At 42.8% G+C, this 24,648-nt stretch overlaps 1 protein-coding gene across 1 annotated transcript; it reads right to left on the reverse strand.

Annotated features, from left to right (window-relative positions):
* Nucleotides 1-4,676: 4,676 nt before the first annotated feature.
* LOC144538417 (disco-interacting protein 2 homolog C-like) lies at nucleotides 4,677-22,780 on the reverse strand (the record flags this gene model as incomplete). The annotated part of the gene is made up of 10 exons (XM_078282452.1): nucleotides 4,677-4,738; nucleotides 8,575-8,604; nucleotides 11,500-11,670; nucleotides 12,856-13,024; nucleotides 15,094-15,224; nucleotides 18,943-19,052; nucleotides 19,426-19,537; nucleotides 19,935-20,056; nucleotides 21,892-21,982; nucleotides 22,700-22,780. Coding segments are annotated over 10 exons (1,079 nt in total), but the record flags the coding sequence as incomplete, so codon positions are not given.
* Between the last annotated feature and the right edge of the window lie 1,868 nt (nucleotides 22,781-24,648).

The raw sequence follows: 24,648 nt of genomic DNA on the forward strand, positions 1-24,648 counted from the left end.
TTTCTTTCTTTTATCCTTCCTTCCTTACTCCCTTCCCTGTCTCCCTCCTTCCCTCTGTTCTTCCTTCCTTCATTTTTTTCTTCCTTTCTCCCCTTCTTCCCCTCTTTCTTTCCTTCCATCCTTCCTCCCACCTTTCCTCTATCAGTGTTGATGTTATTTGTTTTGTTGCGTGACTCAGGCTGATCCTCAGTCCTCTATAGCTTTAGATCCTATGCTTCTCCAGCACTTCTGCCAAATATGCATCAACGTAGACCCCTCAATTTTGGGATATGCAGTTGCCACGGAAACCACACAACTACTCAACATCACTTTAAATCACTGTGCAGTTAATTGGCTGTGGCGTATAAACCGTATTCAGTTATTTACTCAAGAATGAACAGTTTAGTCTTGGAAAATGACGACACCTCCCTCTGCGTACAGTTTGTCTAAATTGTTCTAACTCTGTAAACCTTCTTTATACATTTTTGATGGTGTAACACAGCGTTTCCCCTGTAAATGAACCGAAACAGGAGTCCAGCCCTCACTACTGAAGCCCTTACCCCACCTGAAAGGGTTTCTCTGGCATTGCTTTGGATGGAGTCTTAATGTGTTGTGGTTTAAATGCAGTTCCAGAGGTTTTCAGGGGGAAACACTGGTTTAAGGTTACTGTAGGTGAGAGCTGACATCATCCTCCATATCACTGCTGTCATGTGAAAACCTACAACTTTGGTGATGTTCATGTTTTAACTTGAATTGAAGGATTACATGCTCCTCTATGGGTTGAGAAAATTCTGTTCTTGGTCTTATTAAACCCTTTCAAAACCCATTAGATAACCTTAAAAACACATAGTCATAAAGCTGTTTTCCGTAGTTTTATATAGTTTTTTTCATCTGAGTGGTGATATATGTATATGTATATATATAGCATGTTTCATGATGATATAAACATATTTTGAAATCATGTCTGAAGTCTTTTTTATCTTAAAATTTCTGAAAAATGGACAGTGATGCATGTCAAGTCTTTATTGTCCCACTAAGGGACATTTGATTGCAGCCAGGTATTTAAAATGCATGTTCATCATATTAAAAAACAATACAACATACGAGACAGTATTAAACACATAATTCATCATATATATATTTTTTTTTAAAAAGGAAAGAAAAAGGAATAATTGCTTTCTTTTCTCAGTCAGTTGTTTTTGCAATATTTTTCTAGGGCTTGGCAGTGAAAAGTTGTATAAACAATGAATTATTTGCCTCTGTGTCAAAACACTCACCTTCCCAGACTCCATCAGTGGCAGGCTGTGTGGCGACCCCCTCTCCACTAGTCTCACCCTGTGGAGGAAACCAATAGTTACTAATCAATCAATCAATCAGACTGTCATCGATCAAACCCACGACCTCTCCACGTTCGGGACGGCCTCTCTAACCTCTAGGCCACCATGCTGCCCTGCATCTGTCTCCAAGACTTTATCACCAGATGTGACAAATTCAATTCTTTTCACTGGGTAAAAGAGCAATAAGTGCTTTTGTCTCTACCAGTAAAGAGAAGATGAACTTTATTGATCGCCGAGGGGAAATTGGGTAGATGGGGGGTTCAGTGTGCTAATAAAGGACACTTCAACAGGATATTGGCTCTTGTGGGTATCCAGCTTGTGACCTTTCAGTTATGGGACCGTCTCTCTGACCATCGGGCCGCTGTACCACCCTCGCCACCGATCTTTCATCATCTATTTCCATAATCGTCCCTCAGAATATAAACCAGAAACACAAAGCCTCCCTGGTAGAAAAGCGTCTTAAAACAGGCCGGTTTAAATCAACAGTGATTATATGTAATCATGCACCGGGAGCGCAGTCACGGCTATATTTATACACAGCGGGGCCAACTGCCTCGCTGCTTCATGTGCTCTGACTTCTCCAGGATGATAATGACCGCAGGATGGTTGTATGTCTTTGCATTATGGAGCAGACGCAGGCTAAAGGCCACACTGCAAAAAAACATCCATCTTAACAAGTCATTCTGTCTCATATTCAGCCTTCAAATCTTATTTTTCTTAAACCAAGACAAAAATTCTGCCAGTGAGGTGAGATAACTCCACTTGTTTCTAATACAGCTTCACTTACTTTATAGAAATAATATAGAAATGAGTGTCAGTGTGTTGAAACAAGTCAGAATAAGGCAGATCACTGCACTGGTATCAAGAAAATGACACTTGATTCTACTAAATTCTTGAAACAAATTAATTTGCATTGGAAACAAGTAAAATTATCTAACCACACTGGCAGATTTTTTACGAAAATTAAGATTTTAGGACTCAATAATAGACTAAATGACTTGTTAAGATGGAGATTTTTTCTGCTGAATCAGAGAAGGGGCAGTGGGAAACTTTTTGGACAATTCTGATGGGCAGCAGCGCCTGACAAGTTTAAATTGTACATTTCCAGGTGTGTAGCTGAGCTGCAGCTGCCTCAGTACTGCTGCTTTAATCCCACAGGAACATCTTGTCAGGAAACATTTGAATACATTTTTGTCTCACACGCTATCCTGGCGTTGCAGGGGCTGCTGTCCATCTACACCGCCTGAAAACTGCCAGTATCTCACCACCCTAAGACATGCATACTGGCACTAATGTTGAGACCCCGCGGCATTTTCCAGACCCCCGGCTGGTTCACAGAGTCACACTCTCTCCTCTGAAAGCCAGAACTCTGGCAAAACAAATTCTGGAGGCTTCCTCGTTACTATTTATGGTGTCGCACAGTATGAAATGTGAGTCAGACTGAATTTGATGGGTTTTTAAGTACATCTTTCCCAGGGTGGAAGTGTTTTAGAGTAAGTGGAAAGGCTGCAAGTGTGACAGCTGGGGTGTCAAGTTGACATGCCTGAAAATGTCATATTGTCTTTAAGAAACTTTCAGCTGGCAGAGCTTCTCGTTATATTGAAAGTTTAGACTATAAGCCCAGAGCGACATTTCATAGCTGTTGAACAAGCCTTGCATGTGAATAAGCGTCTTTACTGAGGACTTTATTTATTCTGGGAAAGTTTGCTGAGCACCATGCTCAGTGTCAGCAATGCCTTGCTTCACATTCACAAACCTCCAAACATTCACACCTGGGAGCCTCTCAGTAGATAATCCATAATGCTGCTCCTCCACCGCTGGAGAACTTTGTTCAGCGCCGCTCGGAGCAAATGAGCGGAGCTTCAAGGTCAGTTTCAAGGGCAGACTGTAGCCTCCCTGAACGAGGCTCTGCCTTTGCACAATCTGCTTTTTCTTTTAAAGCCATTAAAGAATGGAATGAGCTCCCTGTCAATCTGAAAACCTGCACAGATTTCCATATTTTCTCCCATGAAGTTAAAAAATGGATTTTAAGTAACCAGTCTTGTCAGCATTAATTTGACATTTTGACGACCTGTTTTTATATCTTTGGATGTATGCATGTAATACTTTGATATTTGTATTCTGCTTTGTATTCATTCTTATGAAATGTGCTATTGTGTGTGTGTGTGTGTGTGTGTGTGTGTGTGTGCATATGCCTGCGTGGATGTCAATAGGTTGTTGGTCCATTTGTAGTGGAGATGATCGGTTTTGCTCTGTGTTTTATTGTTTCTGTTCACCTGCCCAGGGACTACAGATGGAAATTAGCTAGCAGCTAAATGTGGTACCACGCATCTTCTCTCTTTGTTTGAGATTAATGTATTTTGTACATGGTCCCTGATATGAATAAACTCAATAAACTAAACTAAACAGTACAGCCACAGTCTCCTACTGCTGGTCACCAGGCAGCTGCACTGGAGCAGTTACAGCAGGGGTTTAAAGGATAAGTTCTGTGATTTTCTGAGTATTGAAGGTGTGCGTAACGGCGGAACTGTCATGAAATCAGAGCTAATTTTAATAGATGTAGTTTGCAACTTTTCCGTTTACTCTCAACTGCCCTGTGGAGCCTACAAATATTTTGACAAACTTGGACTCGTAATGCCTCGTAAGGCATGTAAGAGCCAAATTATATACAGGTCTAAAATCGCCAAACTTATCCTTTAAGTGCCTTGCTAACGGGCACTGCAGGCAGCCTGTATCAATAAGACCCCAGGTTCGATCTCTCATCATGATCAGGAAGTGTTTTTCCCCATTGAAATGCCTGTGAGCAGAGATACTGAAACACAAATCCCATCCGAAAGATGAATTTCACCTCACAGATCAAGAATCAAAAGAAGAAACTGCTGTTCTTCCTTTGGTTTTGGGCATATATAGGCTCACTCTGTCTGGAAAATTATCTAGTGGGATAGATTTGGCTATATGTGTAACACCACTTCACCGACGCATAATTGGGCCGATCTGTTAAATTTTCAAGCTGTTTGGAGGGATTATAAACATGCGGTGTGGGTGGGGGGTGTGGGGTTATAATAGATAAGTGAAGGAGGGGATTGGATTGAGGGGGGGGTGGTGGTTTAAAGTTATATTTTAAGATGTGTGTTTTTTGCTGAAGAATTTGGCAGATTTTTGAAGGGCCAGTTTTGAATGGACCTTGGTGTGGCAGGAGGGCCTTCAGCCTCGGCCCGCTCCTGTATTTTTGAATGCAGAGCGTGCGCCGGCCGTTCACTACTATTCAGGAACCTGCTGCTGATATTTTCATTACACATTTAACCTTTAACAAATCAATCAAAGACTTTTGGAGTCTGAGGTGTGTTGTGTTAAACTTACCTGTCGTGCCGTAGCGCTCTCATGTCAACAAACACCGTCGTGGGGTCCGGTCCTGAGGTTCCCTGAGGAACACCACCGACAACAAAGAGTTAACATGATGTCCCATTACAACCACTGCTGTATTACAACTGTACTACAACAACTACTTCTACTACTACAGCTACTACTACTACTACTACTACTACTGCGCTGTGGATGCTGCTGCTCGTGCATTAGTGCTCACAGAGACAAGCTCTCCCTTCACAGCAGAAAGGAAGCTTTGGGTTTGAGACAGAGACCAAAAAACCAAACCCACGACTCCTCTACGACATTCAGAAAGTGGTGGAGAGAACAATGTGGGAGCGACAGTAGCGGGACATTTTTGGAGGGGAAAAACCAAAAAGAAACACTGATTAAAAACCAAGATATCGTTAAAAAAACAATAAAAAAAAACAAAAAGTGAACCACCAAACTTTCTGAGATCAGATTCCACCTGATCCACATGCAACCAGAAAGCCACGACAAAACTTGAATTATCTTTTAGAGGAAAGAAAGGAAGGGAAAGTGAAAGTGAGAGCGGGTGAAAGAAAGATGGGAGAAAGGGGTGATGATGAGATGGATGAGGAAACAAAAACACCTTAAATATATCAGCACTGCTTTATTTCTTTGTTTTCAACCCTATAACAGTGTGATATGAAGACTTGCTCAAAGAAAGCTCAATCACGTTGGTCTACATCAGCCCTAGGTCAAATAATATTTGCAAATACTTCTTAGCGTTTGTTTTAACACACTTGGAGGACCGGATGGGTGGGGCTTACCACATGAAGACAGTTCAGACAGTGTCAGGGAGGCTGTCAATCACAGAAAATGACACTAAATTGCCTTAAAATACTTTCTTGTGATGGTAAAATTTTTCTGGCATACTATTTTGTGGAAAAGCCAACATAAGCAGGATAAAATAATCTATGAAAAGTATTTGCAAATATTACTTGACCCAGGTCTGGTCTACATATCCTATAATGTGACCTTTTTTGTCTTGTAGATATCAAGTAATCCTCTATTAGTTAATTCTGTGTTGAGCATCGTACTCCTGACTGGGGGAAAATTTAGAAGAAAAGCGAGATAGAGAAAAAGAAAGAGAGAAAGACCCCCGTTCCAACCTCTCTCTTCCTCTACCATCCCTCCATCCTCTCTCTCTCTCTCTCTCTCTCTCTGAGACAGACTGTAGTTCAGTGGTGAAACTGTACGCAGAGCCCACCACCGCACCGCACACACACAGAACGGCATGCTGGGAAGCCCGAGTCAGAAGGCCACAACCCAGAGCACAAGATGGCACGCAGCGTCACACACACACACACACACACTACAGCACACCTGGGATCAGTTTTAAAATAGTTTCAATGACTTTTCTGGGATCGATCGCTCTCGCCTGACAAGACGGAACCGAGGGACAAAATGCATAAAGATGGCGGCTTCCAGGAAAGCACCGTCTTTTAGCGCCCGGCCCATCAGTTTAGTCACAGAGAGGATTTTCGTTCACAGAGCCCAGATCTGTACTGCAGTGCTTGGTGCTCATTACTAGCGATGTGCAGCCACACCATCACACACTAATGCTCCCACCTACACTCCTCGCATGCTGGCTGATAGAGTTTTGATTGCTTTTGTACAACACGAGCGCTACAAACCTCCGCTGCACCGCTTCGTTTTTAATAGGAAACTCTTTACACTGTGCTTTGACATGGAAGACTAATGCTGGGATCACACTGAACGCGTGGAAGTTAATTTCAAATGAGAGCATCAGTTACTGCTACATCATTCTGCTGATTGTGTTGTAATGAAGGTGTTGCATGCTTTTGGGCTTTTTCTACGTTTGTGCTGATAACGCATGTGTCCAATAAAACCCACTGTTGTTTTCACCCGTTGTTTGCTATAGCTCTCTAGGGAGTTTCTGTAATGAGAACATTTCGTCACTAAATCAGACTTGCGATGAAAGTTTGTGTTGTAATTCTACAACCGATCGCCACGCCAAGTCTGAACACAAATGCATTACAGGTTGTGTGTGATCCCGGTGTAAAACGTGCACACTGCAACTCGATATAGTCTAAAATCAATTAACTGTCTACAAATTCGCTGTCTGTCCATCTACACACACGCGGTACAAAACTAGTGGTCCTAATGTGACTCTGGACACTCTTTTTCGTGGTCCTGATATTTTCTACATAATGCATTTTCCCCCTATATATCTCCCTGTCTGTCCACTATATACACTCTCCCCTCTAGCTCTACACCCATAGATCCTGTGCAGTACTACAATACAGCAGTGGTCTTCGATCATGTGCCATCAGGACCCCAGAGTCTGTTTTTCAGGTTTTCATTCCAGCCAAACAGCAGCTGATTTCAGGAGGGAGGAACTAATCTAGAGCTGCAACGATTAATCGATTAATCGATTAGTTGTCAACTATTAAATTAATCGCCAACTATTTTGATAATCGATTCATCGGTTTGAGTAATTTTTTAAGAAAAATAAGTCAAAATTCTCTGATTCCAGCTTCTTAAATGTGAATATTTTCTGGTTTCTTTACTCCTCTATGACAGTAAACTGAAAATCTTTGGGTTGTGGACAAAACAAAACATTTGAGGACGTCATCTTGGGCTTTGGGAAACACTGATTGACATTTTTCACCATTTTCTGACATTTTATAGACCAAACAACTAATCGATTAATCGAGTAAATAATCAACAGATTAATCGACAATGAAAATAATCGTTAGTTGCAGCCCTAAACTAATCAGTGAAATGATTTGCTGTAGTGTTTGGCTGGAATGAAGGTGATTATCAAATTAAAGAACGCCAAGTCGATATACTTGTGTCCACGTGGAGAACGCTCTAACCAAGTTGCCGAATGAATTTCTTAAGAACACGAGAGCAGAGAACATCTTTATAGTTTGAGATTAACTGTGCGCTTGACGTCACACAATCAAAGTTCACTTTATCAGCCACCTCTGTACTACAGATTGTAGCGCTGTTTGGACGTGGCGCGTCATTCTCACAACGAAACTCGGAGCTTCCCATTCATCCTCTATGATCACTCACAAGAACTCACAAGAACGCAAATTAGGGCTGGGCGATATGGACCAAAAGTCATATCTCGGTATTTTCTGGCGGAATGGCGATACACGATATATATCTCGGTATTTTCTACGAAGTGAGCTAAATGTTCAATTGTAAGTAGGGCTGGGCGATATGGACAAATTCAAATATCACAATATTTTTGACCAAATACCTCGATATCGATTTTGCGACAATATTGTAGGGATGACTATTGCTTTATTTACACAATGAGATTTTTGATAAATAATCATCAGTAATGTGGATATAATGACTAAGTGGGTAAAGGCAAATAATAGAACAGCTAGAACAGTCTGGTAAGTTCAGAAAATTACATCACTTTCCTGTAATGCAGCCTTTAAAACCAGGAAAAGACAACACTTATGCCATATCACAATATTACGATATCCAAAATCTAAGACAATAGTCTCATATCACGATATCGATATAATATCGATATAATATCGATATATTACCCAGCCCTAATGCAAATATAGCGCCGTGTTCATTTATTTCTCAAAGGACTTTGCAGAGAATGAGCCTCACTAGATCTAACTGATCAACAATCGATCGTAGAACAGAATCATGTAAGACGAGCAAATCTTTCGCGGTGACGAAGGTTTCTAGATCCTCTTGGGTCGTGATGGCACACTGAAGAACCTCCTACCACCCTCCTACTCCTCCACCCTTAGTCTAAACCCAGTGTGGAGGCCAGCTGATGAGCGATGTGCTGAGAGGAGGTGGAGGGTGGGGTTGGGGTGGGGTAGCGGGGTTGGGGTGGGGGTGGGGGGGGTAGATGGTGGTTCCCTACCTGGTCAGCAAGCTTCCCCAGCCTGTGAGGCTACAGCAGCAGAGAGGGGTGGAGGAGGAAGAGGAGGAGGAGGAGGAGGAGCAAGAAATAAAGGGGGGAGAGGAGGAAGGAAGGAAGGAAGGAAGGAAGGAAGGAGGGCGGAGACAAAACCAAGTATGAGATATGTGGGCGGGGTTATGCAACACACGAAGAAAGGAGGGAAGAAAATGTCAAAATGGAAAACTGAAAGAAATAAAACAAGCAGTCACAACTGAAAGGATTGTTAAGCCAAATATTAGTCTTGTCAATTTCAGCCGCTAGAAAGCGATTGGTTAATTTAGGTTACGGTGTCGTTCAACATAGAATATTAGTCATTTTACATTCATCACAATTTGGCTCTTTTGGCTCGGTGTTTATTCAAGTTATGAGACATGCAGTTAGAAATCATCTACTGTGCAACAACAACAGGCTCATAAATGATTCAGTTATGTTGAATATAGCAAGAATATTTAGCAAATCTCTTCATTCAGGTTGAAGATACATCTTATATACTGTATATCTTATCAAATATCAATAAAATGATTCATACATTGACATTTGATAGAAAATTGGACAGTAACTTAACTTGGATCTTAATTATCCAGCAGATATCTTTACTTAGCTTCCAGGTAAATAAGGTAAAAAAATTTGAATTGGTACATTCAATTAGGGCTGAACGATTTTGAAAAAATATCTAATTGCGATTATTTTGACTGATATTGCAATTGCAATATGATTTGCGATATTAGAGGGAATGATAATTTTTACATCATTATTCTCATTTTCAATGAAAAACGTATTAAAATGATTATGGTGTGATTTTTGCGGGGATCTGTACCAAACAAAGATGTTTTCTTAAGTCTGTAGAATATGATGTGTAGGCCAGGACATCTCTGCAGCACGACAATATTTAATTTAAAATGGTATTTTGACACACATTTCGCCTTTAACAAATATTGCGCCTCCTGCAATTTGAAAATTGCAGTAGGCCATATTGCGATTTCGGTAAAATTTCGATTAATTGTTCAGCCCTACGTTCAATGACAGGGTTTAAAGAATACCAAAAGGACAAACTTCAATGACATTTTGATATGAACTTGGGGAATAACTTGATTTGATCCACTGAAGGTTGCAAATCATAGCTGGAATGTGAGAGCAATGTTCAGCCTGAAATGGACGGATGACGCTGCATGTTGCAAAGACAAGCTGAACCCCAGAGACACACGGAGAGAGAGAGCTCCGTGTCTACAGAGCTGGCTGTTTGGATGAGAGGCAGCAGGCGGAGAGAATGATTATGTAGAGAGAAAGATCTGCGGTTTAGTTTGTTGTCCTGTCTGGCAAACTAAGGGACTTTTCTCTCTGGAGCCTGTCATCTAGTCCCCCAAAAACATATCGCTGCTGCTGCCGCACCACAACCACACATCTGCAAGAAAGTGTATTTTTAAAGAAGGAAGAAAAGAATGGTTATGTTTTCACTGACGCCCATGTATTTTTGACATTGTACAATGGGGCTTTAACAGGTTTGAAGCGCCCAGGGGTCATGAAAGTCATTCAACACATACACAACCTTGTAAACTTCCAATGCAACGTAACCAAAATTGCAGCTAGGTGGTTTTTCCGCTACAGCAGCGATAGACTAGCTGGAAAACTCCAAGCTGCAGAGGATAAGCACCAGATTCAGTTTGAACCACAACCACTGAGGCCACAGACAGGCAGGGGTGAGTCCACTGCCCCTCAAAACCACCAATTTATCGCCAAAGACTTTCCCTCTTGGAAAGCATATTCTATTACAGTGTTTACCTGCCTGACCTCAATGAAAATTTTGTGCTTATCCGTTTCCCTCAGATAAATAAAACAAACGCACCCCCTGGATCAAGCAGACGCTCTGGTAAAACAACATCTTTGCCTAATTTTCCTGCCAACTGCAAACAAACAGCACAGTTCACTGAAATCCAGTTTAACTACTCAAGTACATTTCCAAAGAGCGGCACAGAAGCAAGCATCTTAAATTTTGCAAACTACACAGGGTATAATACACAATTCATGGGAGAGTGCAAACAAAAACAGTTCCACGAGAGCGAGCTATTTAATTCCATGTAACGCACTGAAGGGCAAAACACGACTACTGGAAGCGGATGCATGAGTAAGCGTGCGATCACACCTCACGGCTTGTTTTCTCTGACAAACAAACACATCCGATTCCAGACACTGTAACTTGAGCTGAACACGACGGACTTGTCTGCGCTCTTTACCGTGATTTACCTTCTCTGGTGTTCGTATCAATTAAGAAAGAACACATGAAGAAATAGCTGAATATGAGCAACTGCTGGATGTCAAAATCCATCTCCTTATACTCATAAAACCTCGGGTCTTGTGGTGGTTTCCTGTAGTTGGTTCGGATTACATTCTCACTCCTAATGCAGTTCACTTGGAAGAGGACCCAGACTCGCATTTTCAGATTGCTTTTTACTTTAGTTTTAGTCCGTGCTTGGCGTGAACACACCCCCAAGTCTACCTCGGATGTCACAGCAGCTCCAAGACAAATCTGTTCAAACCTTAAACAACGCCCTGCTAGATTTCAGTGGTCGACTCCAGCCAGATTTCTAGCCGTAGCGCCAATGATGCTGCAGCAAAAGGTTGGACATGCATACAGATCAGTACGTAATTGGCCAAAAGTTCAGCTGCAGCCAACAAATGAGAAAATGAGGCGACTGCGGTCAACGTTGGCCAACGTTTCCCTGGTTGTAGGACTTTCAGCAAGTGGTTTTTCGGAAGTTTCTGACAACTTCTACAGCACTTCCGGCCAAAATGTCAAACCAAGAAACATCCTCAGTCTCTGCGAAAAAAGAGACGGAGGCAGAGAAAATAAGAAAGTAAGAGGTAGGAAGGTAGGTGACTGTGACTGACCTGCAGGCAGATCGCCAGGTTGACCCTGCAGCCGAAGGACGTGCTGACGGCGCGCGGGTGCAGGCCCAGGTCTTTGAAGAGTTTGGAGAAGGACTGGGTCAGGGCGATCCTGGGACGCTCCTCCGCCACGACCACGCAAGTCCTCACCCGGGACAAGTCCAGCCCTCGAGACTGAAGGGGGGCGAGGGAGGATGGGGAGTGAGAGGGGAGGAGAGCGGGGCAGGAGAGGTCTGGTTTACACCGTATTGTTTATGTGTTTTGTTGTTGTCGTACTGTGTTGTACCATGGTGAGCTTTGGTGACATTTAATTTCTGCTATGCAATTCACTTTTTTACTTGTTTTTTACTTGTTTATTTTTGGTATAAGGTGAGATGTTTTCATAAGTCCCATCTGTATTCATTTTTCTTCTCTCTACTTTCTGTGTGCTGCCATTTACATCTGCAAATAAACTTAATTGCTGATTAATTGCTGTGAGAACCTCGTCAAAAAGTCACATTTCTCAGGCATTAAGAAAAACAGCTTTATTTTCTGCTTTCACAACATGCGTTCTAGAAATGACACAGTGTGTTTTGAAAGGGTTTCTGGAGTCCTGTGGTCATGAAGCTTACTCAAACACATAATTTGTGATAAACTGCGACCAGTGTAGCGCTAAATTGACTCACTCAAGATTAGAATCCAGGATCTCTGGTGCAGCAAACCTCTGCTTTACCAACCCAAACCAAACCAAATCTCAAAATTCATGCAGCAGTCAGGCTTATAGAGTCTTTATAGCTGCGTCCCGCCGTGGCACATGTGCAGTAAATTATTTCAAATGTTTGGGACCGACTGAACGACAGAGTGACTTATACTGATTGCTAATTACAGGGCACTTTAAACTTTCAAATGAAGTAACATTACACACACATGCTGTAGCTCACAGGATATAAATGCCTTGCTCAAGGGCATCACAGTGATTGTGTGAAACATTATCTTATTGCAAGTCTCTCCAGACAAGAGAATCAGCTAAATTCATAAAATGTAAAGCATATAATATGCACTCACTGGCCAAAATAATTGGAACACCAGTTTTCCTTAAAACATAAAAGAGCTGTCACGTTTGTTAAGCAAAACCTGCAGCCTGTTCTTAATCTGATTATCTATGATGTTTTGTGACTTTCAATTAATGTGCAGCTTTTAGATTATGGCTCGTTTTTTTGATGAGCATGACAATTAATCATAATATTATCAAATAATAATAATTTATGAATCATATGCTTATATTTTGCCAATAATAGCTTTTATGTTTTATGGGAAACTGGTGTTCCAGTTATTTTGGCCAGTGAGTGTAGATATTTAGTGAAGCGGAGCGCCCCCTACCTTCAGCGAGTCGGTCTGCAGGCCCAGGCCTTTGGTGCAGAGCTCCATGACGCTGTAGGAGCAGAAAGTGTCGCGGACTTTGTACTGACTGACGGCCAGCAGCCAGAGAGCCGGGTTCACCTCCAGCTCAGAGGGGGGGATCAGGATGGACTGGTGACCTGAGTACACACTGCAGAGAGAGACCAGACCGTCAGGCTCAAAATCTGATATCTGCCACGGGAAAAACGGCAGAAAAGTCGCTAACGTTTGCTTTCAGTTGAGTTTTGACAGTTTGCTAATAGACTCATCTGCACAGTTCTCAAGTGATAACCCTTAATTAACCCTTAAAATTCCATAATCACCATTTTACACTGTACTAGCCAAATTACCATGGCGAACAGTGGGAGGACCGCTCTATCCATTCAGGTTCTGTGTTCACCCTATTGGTCCAGATTAAGTTCTCTGGTGTCTTTATAGTGAGCGAGCGCTCCGTCCAGAGAAAGCTGGTCTACTCATTAACCCCTTCACTACCTCCACCCACCAAACAGACACTAAGAAGACATTTTACTGATGTCACCTAACAGGATTTCTGGGTAATGAAGTCCTTCAACCTTTCAAAAATCCAAACAGTTACTTCCCACTGCCACTTGGGGCCGCCAAAGTGCAAAAATTGGCTAGTGCAGCTTTAAAACACTTAAAAACTCACACACCAACCCACACATTTGCACGCACACACACAGCAGTAACAATAAGAGAATTGAATATACCTAAATTTATAGCCAATACAATATAAGTGCACACTACCGCCTGCAGAGGAAGACCATTATTCACTGTACAGCACATGACAAGCTCTTTACACTCAAAGGCCTGCAACTCATGCTCCAACAGAGTAAATTACACTTTTCAAACTACGGAAACCCAGTGAGTACATTTGACTCAAGAGAAACGGCCTTCTCCATAATACATTCACACTGTTACATATTCAGCACTTTGAACTTCAAAAAAACACCCGATTTCTTCCCATTCTTCAAGGCTGAGTCGATCTCTGCAGTAAGGGAGACCAAGGCTGCCTGGCTAGCGCTCCCAATGCCACGTAATAAAAAACAAAAAATATATATATATATATAGCTTTGTTGCCTCTCTTCTTTCGTCTTGGTTTTCGGACGGGAAACCCACTGTGATATTTCCATAATGTCATATTATTTTCCATAATATGAAGAGTTGACATTCGAAGGATAAGCTTAGGGAGAGAAAAGCGAGGGAGGAGGGAAGAAAGAAGAAAGAAAGCAGGGGAAAAAGTACAAAGGACAAAGGGAGTGTGATATTGGAGAAGGAAAAAGATGTAGCGAGTGTCATTTAAAAGTGAGAAAGGAAGGGCGAGGAGAAAGGAAGAAGGGAAGGTAGATACTAAACCAGGAGAGAGAGAGAGAGAGAGAGAGAGAGAGAAAGAGAGAGAGAGAGATGGGGGGGGAGTGGAAAAGTAAGCCAAGTTGTGCAGTTACATCATCTTCTGGGAGACGGCAGCTTTGGTAAACCAGCAGAATAAAACATGAACCCACAGCCATGCTTCTATAAACCTCTGTCTCTCTTTCTCCACTCATTATACTCTTTCGCTCTCTTTCTACAATATGTATTTTCTTCCCTCTTTCTCTCTCTCTCACACACACACTTTTTTGGATGTATGACATCAGTCTATAGGAACCGACGGATGAAGAAAGGACCGGCGATTATTGGAGATGTGTCACATCCTTTGTTTAGTGCATAAAAGCCACCAGCATGGCTTTGCTGAACAAAAGCAGCAGCGACATTACTGAGTCCTTGAATGTGTGAATAATGTACCGTCTTGTCTACTGTGTTATGTTTACTGTGTTGTGTTTATTGCGGGTTATTTCTTTTTTTGGTGTCATTTATCTGACTTCTGTATGTCACAAGATGAATTTCCCAACACACCAATAAATCCATCAATAAGCTGCCAATCTTTTCGATGATAGTCTCACTTTTTTAATTATAGTAATGTCTCAAAATTGATGTAGTAATGATTTATTGATGTTAAAATGATACATGAAGTGTCTTTAACTTATCTTAAGACTTAAAACTCCTTTAACTTGTCTCCTCCCGTTCATCTCCACCCACCCTTCATGACTGGAGTGGATTTTACAGGTGAAATCAAAATGGAGAAAAAAGGGCTTTCATCTGAATCCAGTGTGTGTGTGTGTGTGTGTGTGTGTGTGTGTGTGTGTGTGTGTCTGACTGACTGACCTGCAAAGGCACCAGAGGACGAAGCCCAGGCCGCAGTACGGGTCGAGGCAGATGGCGACCTCTCTGGACGGGTAAAGCTCACACTGCAGCTTGATGGAGCGGCAGAAGGCACTGGTGGCTGTGTGAGACATCTGTCCAGCAGACAGACAGGTGACACATGGAGGTTAGACACACACTGCAAAACACTGGGAGTCCACATCAACAAGTCGTCTAGCCTTCTATTCAGTCTACTACTACTACTACTTTTCCCTTAAAACCAAAGATTCTGAGATAATGCTACTTGGTTTCAAAGCAGTTTCACTTTTTTTTCTAGAAATAAGTGTCAACATCTTGAAACAAGGCAGAATAAGGCAGACACTCCAGTCACAGCAAGAAAATATTCAAGAAAATTATTGAAACAAGCTGATTTGCATTGGAAACAAGTGGAATTATCTCACCGCATTTGCAGTTTTGTTTTTTGAAAAATGTGATTTTAAGGCTCAATATGACATTTAATGGGTGGTGTTTGCTTTCCCATTAGGATTTAGGAAAGAAGAACAAATTCAGCTACTGTTGGAGGCTGGTGGTGAATGTCCTAAAAAATGTCTTTCTTTGTTACCAAAAAACCAGTGCATTCATCAGACAGCCTTCATCGTTCATTAGGTTTTAGATCCAGCTTCATTTGGTACAGGTGCAGCTACATGTAGCAGTTGGAAGTGGCCCGAGGGAACTGATCCTGCACCAGAGCCATAGTGACAGGGCACAACCTGCCACTTGTGCAATGGACTCTAAATGAGAGGAGAGCTGGCTTGGTTCAGCCTGTTTTGGCCTGGTTTGGCCTGGTTCAGCCTGGTTCGGCCTGGTTCAGCCTGGTTCACCTCAGTCCAGCTTTATCCATTCTACCTCTCTCCAGTCCACTGACACTGACTTAAAGGGCCGTTAAGTAATCTATCGGCGACCAGTAGGAATCGCCTCAACCCTCCCGTCCCCTTGAGCTACGGTGGCCTGTAACTGACATAAATAACAAAGTCACATTTTCACAATAAAGAGGAGTAAGCTAGCTCATTGGAGCAGAGATCCAACAGAAACATCTTGTTAAGAGGTAATACATCATCATGCTAAACACTGGAATAATAAAAAGGCTTTGTCATTTGCTTTTTTGGCTTGAGAGCTTGAGGCTTTTTATTTTTCATCTTTGGGACGCTGGTCCATCCTCCATCTTTGAGCAGTTGGAAATGCAAGTAGGTGTGTCTGTGTGTGTGTGTGTGTGTGTGTGTGTGTGTGTGGGGATAGGGACAGTCTTGATATTCCAATGAGCGGGGAGTTTCTGTTCCAAAACAGAGGATGGACCAGAAAGTGAGAAAGCCAGAAATCTCAGCAGCTGGCCAAGTAATCTTTAAGTGATTGGTATTGATCACTAACCTTATCAGCCCCCTCGCAGATATATTATGGTCATTTTGTCCTGCGGCGCAGTAAAATCTTTGTTATCGCCCCTTTAAAGCAAGCTAACCTGTAATTCAGCCAATATATACAGTATTTGTTAAGCAGCCAGCTAGAAAATCAGCTGATTGATTCCCCGTCCCTGCTCATCGTCTCTCTATTTACCACAATGCATTTCTTTTGACAGCGTTCACACCACCGACTGTCAAATATCATCGCTACGTCGTCTCGTGCCTCTGCATCATAATCACAACACAAAAGACTTATTAATAAACACTTTGAGAAACACACTCTAATTGTCTGTCTAATCAACGGCACAGGAAGTGGCGGGCGGCAGGGAAACAATGGCGGCGTGTTTTCTCATGCGCGGCTAAACAGCCAATCCATTATGTTTAATCACTGTGCTTAATGAGGAAATCAGTCAATGCGGGAACGGGCAGCGCTGGTGCCGAAGCACAATGAGAAAAAACAATGCGGTCAATTCATCCGGTCGCCGCTGCATCCGGAGACTTCCTGCGTCTGAGCGTTTGTTATGCTAATCGCTCTGCTGTAGACATATTTCTAATTACTTAACATTTATCACCTCCAGCAGGGAGCTTGTGCTTTAGTTTGTCTGTCTGTCTGTCAGCAGGATTTCTCAGAAACAGATGAACGGATTTCCATGAAGTTTGGTGGACAGATCGGCCTTGGACCAAGGAGCGACGGATTCGATTTTGGTGTTGATCCGGATCTGGAATTTTCACCATTAGACGATTATCTTTTTTTTGCCGTAATTATGAAACTAACAGAGATAGATATGTGGATAGATAAGTGGATGTTTGCAGGGTCAAAAAATCAATTTAACTTTAAATTTAAGTGATAGGAATGATTTTTTTTTTGGGGTGTGACAGAAAGTTGGACAATTGTTCAGTATTTGCAGAGGTTTTCCTTCTACTATTTATAGTACATTTACATTTTAGGCATTTAGCTGTCGCTCTTATCCAGAGTGGCTGACTGCAACAGTAGAATAAGCTTCAACTCCTAGATCACAAACATTATGAGCAACCAATAAGGAGGCCAAGGGTGAGAGCCATAGTTTGTGAAATAAGGAAGGAAGACTCAGGCAGAATAGACTTCTATTTTGCGTTTTAGACAGATAAAATATACACCTCCTCTCCAGAGGAATAGATTTCATCTACAATTATCTCCAGTCTCATCAGATACGCGCTGTAATCTCTGGTACCTGACCTCTAAAGGTGAGATTTATAGCTGAGAAAATGAAGCCCCGACCTGGAATATTAATGTGCCATAGAGGAAGAGTCGGGACGCTGATCTGGTTTAATCTGTTTCTGAAGAGGGTTAAAGTAATAGATGAAACTGGGGAGTTCTATTCCACATTACTTTATATCCATTTTGGGAAACAGTTACCAGAGATCCTTTAAACAGTTTCACAATTTGGTTTCATTTTGTTGTATTACAGTAAAAGGGCAAGAGCAGATGTCACTTCAAATGGTGGATATCTCCCTTTGAAACTAAACTGTTCAATTCTATCTTTAATCAGCGATACAGAGTATAATGTCTTTTATTGATTGTGTTTCCTTGTAGTGACTGGAAACAGATGAATCTTCCTCCCTTCCTCTTTCTGAGAGTCGGGGAAAGAAAAGGGTTTGAACAGGGATGGATTAGAGACCAAAGAAACAAGAAGAGGTGTTGTTTAGGAGCTGGCTTCAGTGGAATCAAGCACACACACACACACACACACACTTGCACATGATGACTGGTGGCAGAGAAACAACAGGAGCTGACCTGTTGTAGAGCAGCAGGGATCAATAGCAGCTTTAATCTTTAAATGTCACCGATCGACTCGCCTCCAACACTCTCACACTCTCAGCTTTCACCCAACAGCAGATCTTAAAACGGTTACATCTGTACCGGATGAACAAGTGAAACACGTCGTCCCGCATGAATGATGCAGGCAGCCCTTCGGCCAATCGGTAACAAGATACATCATCCCTCCGAGTTTCGTCAAAATGGGACATTATGGCCTTTTAAAGTTTTAAATTTTGACCTTTAAACCACCAGAACACAAAATTGGACCGGTGGGGTCTGAGGTGTCACGTTTAAGTTAAAACTTTTCAACTTTAGTCATAATCATAGCGCCCCCATCAGGCCAATAAGTGGAACACAGTGCAAAGATGCATCATCTTTCCAAGTTTTGTCAAAATTGGAAAGGTAGAGTAAGAGTTATGGCCTTTCAACGTTTAAAATTTTGACATTTAAGACGCCAGAACACAGTGTCAAAATGCATCATCCCTCTAAGTTTCATTAAAATCCGACCAGTGGTGTCTGAGATATCACGTTTGAGTTCTCGATCCATAGTCCATCGTGTGTGTGTGTGTGTGTGTGTGTGTGTGTGTGTGTGTGTGTGTACGTGTGTGTGTGTGTGTGTACCTTGACTCCAGCGAGCATGCCAGTGGTGGAGACGCTGAAGTCCAGGTAGGCCAGGGTGTCGGGGTTGGACGGTTTATACAGCAGAGGAGGTTTCTTCTTTGGCAAATCATCTGAGGGGAAATCAACCTCATTATGTGATGGCTGTCTCAATATACAATACCATACAATATTATTATTAAAGTCTTTTTTCTGAATTGACAAAATTTACAGAATTTGTAGTAAAGGGGAGACAGTAGCTTGTATCTAGTATGTGTCTATCTGTATATATATATACTGTATATACTGTATATAAGTGTGTGTGTGTGTGTGTGTGTGTGTGCATGTGTCTACCTGTCTTTGTTCTTTGTGTGTGTGTCTGTTCAATTCAGTTACTTTACTGACATGACATGACTGTTTAACAGAAACAATACTGCTTAAGAAGTTTACAGCATATCTGAGTGTGTGTGTGTGTGTGTGTGTGTGTGTGTGTGTGTGTGTGTGTACCTGTGTCCAGGACGGGGGGCCAGGTCCTGACGTCGACGGCGGCTGAAGCTTCCTTGGACCTCAGCAGCTTACAGATGAGCTGTGTGGTCATCACACACACCGAGCGGCTCACCTGCACCACCAGAGCCAATTAAACAACTGACAGCATATCCAACTGACAGAACTCAATACATTATGCTACAACTGACAGTATATCCAACTGACAGAACTCAATACATTATACTACAACTGACAGCACATCCGACTGACAGAACTCCAAAAAAAACAGGACTTTTACTTTGAAGTAACTGAATCACATATTCCTATTGAGATGAATGCCGCCAGTTGATTTCTCTCCTCCTGCCGCTCTTTCAACCCCCCTCCTCCTCCTCCCCACACACACACACACACACACACACACACCATCTGCGCCTCCTGTCACCCATGTATAAGTCACATATTGAGATAGTGAGCGGTGACGCTGCAGGTGATCATGTGACTGACTGAGGCGTCACAGCGTCAGGTTTTACCTCCACGATCATCTTGACGGTGGGCAGCGTGGTGGCGATGTTCTGCGGGTGAGGCGGTCGCACCGTGATCGGCACGCAGCCGGCGTACAGGCAGCCGTAGAACGCCGCGATGAGGTCGATACCTGGAGGAAGAGGAGGAGGAGGAGGAGGAAGAGGGAGACAGGGAGGGAGAGAGATGGGTAAAGGGAGGAAAAATGAGAAGGGAAGGAGAGGAAAGGAAGGAGGTAATAAGGAGAGGGAAGAAGGGTGCAAGGGAAAAAGAGGAGGAGGAAAGGAGGGGGGGGATGGAGGGAGGGAGGGAGAGGAGGAGGAGAGGAAGGAAAGAGGGAGGGAGAGGAAGGGATGGGAGGGAAGGAGAAGGAAGGAGGGAGAAGAGAGGGAAGAAGAGGAAAAGGAAGGGAAAGGATGGTGAAGAAGGAAGGAGAGGGGAAGAAGGAAGGGTAAATAAGAGAGAGGAAGGAAGAATGAGGGGAGGAAAGAGGAAGGGAGGGGAAGGAGAGAGAGAGAGGAGGGAGGGGAGGAAAGAAGGAAGGAGGAAGGAAGGGCAAGGAGGGAGGGGGGAAAGAGGGGAATTGGAGGGAAGAAAGATGGGAGGAAGAAAGAGAGAGGGAGGAGGAGAGGGAAGGAGGAAGGGGTGGAGGGAGGAAGATGTGCAGAAAGAGGGAAAAAAAGACAATGGTCAATATGGTCCACACACACACACACACACACACACACACACACACACACACACACACAGCGAGCAGGTTAAATATTGAGCGCTGGTTAATTGAAAGCTGCTTTAAGGTGATCTCCTGCTTACTATTCTTTCCGTTCGCTGCAGTTTTCTCCTCCACAGCTTGATTGACTCTGAACTGCAGTTGTGTCCTTTCTCATATAAAAGCAGTGAAAAGTGTGTCCTTGTTTGAAAGTTAATTTGGAGGCAGCGTCCCCGGCCCCGAGGCTGCAGCTACTTCCTGAACCTTGTCACTGAACAAAGACGACACATCTCTACGTCTCTACTACATATCTCTCTACACATGAAGAGCTTCACTCCTAAATGAGATTGTAGCATCTGAAGAAACTGACTCCTACTTGCGTGAGGTCAAAAAAAGGCAAAAAAAATGAGTTCTCGTACGACATTTGCATCCATGATTCGTACTCATACCTTCACATCACCTGATGAGAAAACTAAAACAATTTGGTTAAAGGGTAAAGTTTTGATCATGGTTAGAAAAGAAAAACCTTTGCTTAAAATGAAAAATTCACTCAGCTGAAAGCTTGTTGGCTTGAGGGAATTGAAGCCGGGTCTCATGTTGAGTTGAAAGTAAATGTCTCTAAATGTCTTACTATTCGCAACTATAACTATAAATTTGATGAGATCACCCTTTAAAAAAATGACTGCTGGCGTGAGAGTAAAACACATTATGGGTTACAGACTTTTACCTACAAAATAAATCTGTTTATGAGGACAGCCAGAAAACATTTTGATGTTGACGTCAATACAACGCACCAAAATTAAAGTTGAGATGACATCCATAGTCAAAATTCGGTGAAATTCCATGTTTTATTGTTTTTTCTTCACGCATAGTGTTATATATTATCAATACTGAATATCATAAAATGTTAAAGGAACCTTTCAGGTAGTATTTGATACATAACATGTAATTGTAATCCATACATTATGATTGGATGCATTTGATTTGTCTGTCTTTTATTTGATTCATAATGATTTGATTTATAATGTTTATCGAGTCGAGATAAACTCTCTTAGAAGCGGAATTTAATGGAATTTAATGGAATTTAATGGAATTAAATTCTGTTTCCTGTCATTCCAATTCAATTCACATTCTGTTTCCTTACAGCTGGGAGACTTTCACATTCACACTCCAACTCCAGGAGCTGAACTGGAGTCTACCATACATTCTCAGTTCGGTTCACGCGTGGCCCCACCCTGCTTCAGACCCCGGGTGTTTACCTGGAGGGTAGACCAGAGCCACGTGGTCTCCGTCCTGCAGGTGGCCTCGCTCAGCCAGCATGCCGGCGATCTTCTCCGCTCGCTTATGGAGCTGAACACAAGTCAGAGAGCTGGCTATCGTACCCTGGAGGAGGTCACACACACACACACACACACACACACACACACACACACACACAGCGGAGAGATGATTGACACATTCAATCAGCCGTGTGTATCAGCAGGTGTCATGTCATATTTTCCGTTGCAGCATCTCGGTGCTGAACAGCTGTAATCAAACCACACTGTCACACTGCCATTATGCAAATTACCTTCAGGGTCACAGAGTGAAAATTGACACATTCATATTTACAGACTGAGCACATTAATAAATCCTATTATATATACTATTTTCATAGTAATGATATTGACAGCATTGACAACAATGGTCACTGGCTGCCACTCTCATATTTTCTCATTTGTTATATATTGCATATATCTTCATATTTTCATTTGTTTTCATATATTTTTACATTGGACATTTTTTTATTCATTTTCTTTCTGCTGTGTCGTCTTGCATATACACTGTAAATTGATACGTGTTCATATTTTTGTATCCGTATGTTTTTGCCTAATACGTTCCAGTGTTGTAATAGTCAGCTGGTGTTATGTTCAATATCACCCCGTACCTGTATTCTTATTTATTTTTCTGTTCTGTTGTTTCTGTATCCTATTTTTGCTGCTGCAACAATCCAAATCCAATCTGCAACCCCAGTGTGTGTGTGTGTGTGTGTGTGTGTGTGTGTGTGTGTGTGTGTGTGTGTCTCACCCTGGAGTTGAGCAGTGTGTACAGGATGTGGTCTGGAGTGGTCTGGGCTCTCCACTGCAGCACCTCCGACAGGAAGAGGAACTGCAAGACACAAACAGAAACACAACACAGAGTGAGACTGGGACAAGTGGGACACACACACACACACACACACACACACACACACATCACACATACACACACACATCACACATACACACACACACCACCCATCCTGAACACATAAATAAGGCAACAGAACAGCTAATATATAGAGAACAGAGGAAGAATCCAGTCTTCTAGTGTTAGGATGGATACTGGAGGATACTAGGTGATACTGGAGGATACTAGGTGATGCTGGGAGGATACTAGGTGATGCTGGGAGGATACTAGGTGATACTGGAGGATACTAGGTGATACTGGAGGATACTAGGTGATACTGGAGGATACTAGGTGATGCTGGAGGATACTAGATGATGTTGGGAGGATACTAGGTGATACTGGAGGATACTAGATGATACTGGAGGATACTAGGTGATACTGGGAGGATACTAGGTGATACTGGAGGATACTAGGTGATGTTGGGAGGATACTAGGTGATGCTGGGAGGATACTAGGTGATACTGGAGGATACTGGGTGATACTGGGAGGATACCAGGTGATACTGGGAGGATACTGGGTGATACTGGAGGATACTAGGTGATACTGGAGGATACTGGGTGATACTGGGAGGATACTAGGTGATACTGGGAGGATACTGGGTGATGCTGGGAGGATACTAGGTGATACTGGGAGGATACTAGGTGATACTGGAGGATACTAGGTGATACTGGGAGGATACTAGGTGATGCTGGAGGATACTGGGTGATACTGGAGGATACTAGGTGATGCTGGAGGATACTAGGTGATACTGGGAGGATACTAGGTGATACTGGAGGATACTAGGTGATACTGGAGGATACTAGGTGATGCTGGAGGATACTAGGTGATACTGGGAGGATACTAGGTGATACTGGAGGATACTGGGTGATACTGGGAGGATACTAGGTGATACTGGAGGATACTAGGTGATGCTGGGAGGATACTAGGTGATACTGGAGGATACTAGGTGATACTGGAGGATACTAGGTGATGCTGGGAGGATACTAGGTGATGCTGGGAGGATACTAGGTGATACTGGAGGATACTAGATGATACTGGAGGATACTGGGTGATACTGGGAGGATACTAGGTGATACTGGAGGATACTAGGTGATACTGGAGGATACTAGGTGATGCTGGAGGATACTAGGTGATACTGGGAGGATACTAGGTGATACTGGAGGATACTGGGTGATACTGGGAGGATACTAGGTGATACTGGAGGATACTAGGTGATGCTGGGAGGATACTAGGTGATACTGGAGGATACTAGGTGATACTGGAGGATACTAGGTGATGCTGGGAGGATACTAGGTGATGCTGGGAGGATACTAGGTGATACTGGAGGATACTAGATGATACTGGAGGATACTGGGTGATACTGGGAGGATACTAGGTGATGCTGGGAGGATACTAGGTGATACTGGAGGATACTGGGTGATACTGGGAGGATACTAGGTGATACTGGGAGGATACTGGGTGATGCTGGAGGATACTAGGTGATACTGGAGGATACTCTGTGATACTGGAGGATACTAGGTGATGCTGGGAGGATACTAGGTGATACTGGAGGATACTGGGTGATACTGGGAGGATACTAGGTGATACTGGGAGGATACTGGGTGATGCTGGAGGATACTAGGTGATACTGGAGGATACTCTGTGATACTGGAGGATACTAGGTGATGCTGGAGGATACTAGGTGATACTGGAGGATACAAGCAATGATATTTTGGCAGCTAAGTGTGGGTGAGAGAGAGAGAGAGAGAGAGAGAGAGATAGGGGGGTGAAATGAATGGAAGCAGGGGGGCGAGGGGAAAAGAGGAGAC

This window comes from Centroberyx gerrardi, unplaced genomic scaffold (assembly GCF_048128805.1).
Source record: "Centroberyx gerrardi isolate f3 unplaced genomic scaffold, fCenGer3.hap1.cur.20231027 Scaffold_500, whole genome shotgun sequence".
Taxonomy (NCBI): domain Eukaryota; kingdom Metazoa; phylum Chordata; class Actinopteri; order Beryciformes; family Berycidae; genus Centroberyx; species Centroberyx gerrardi.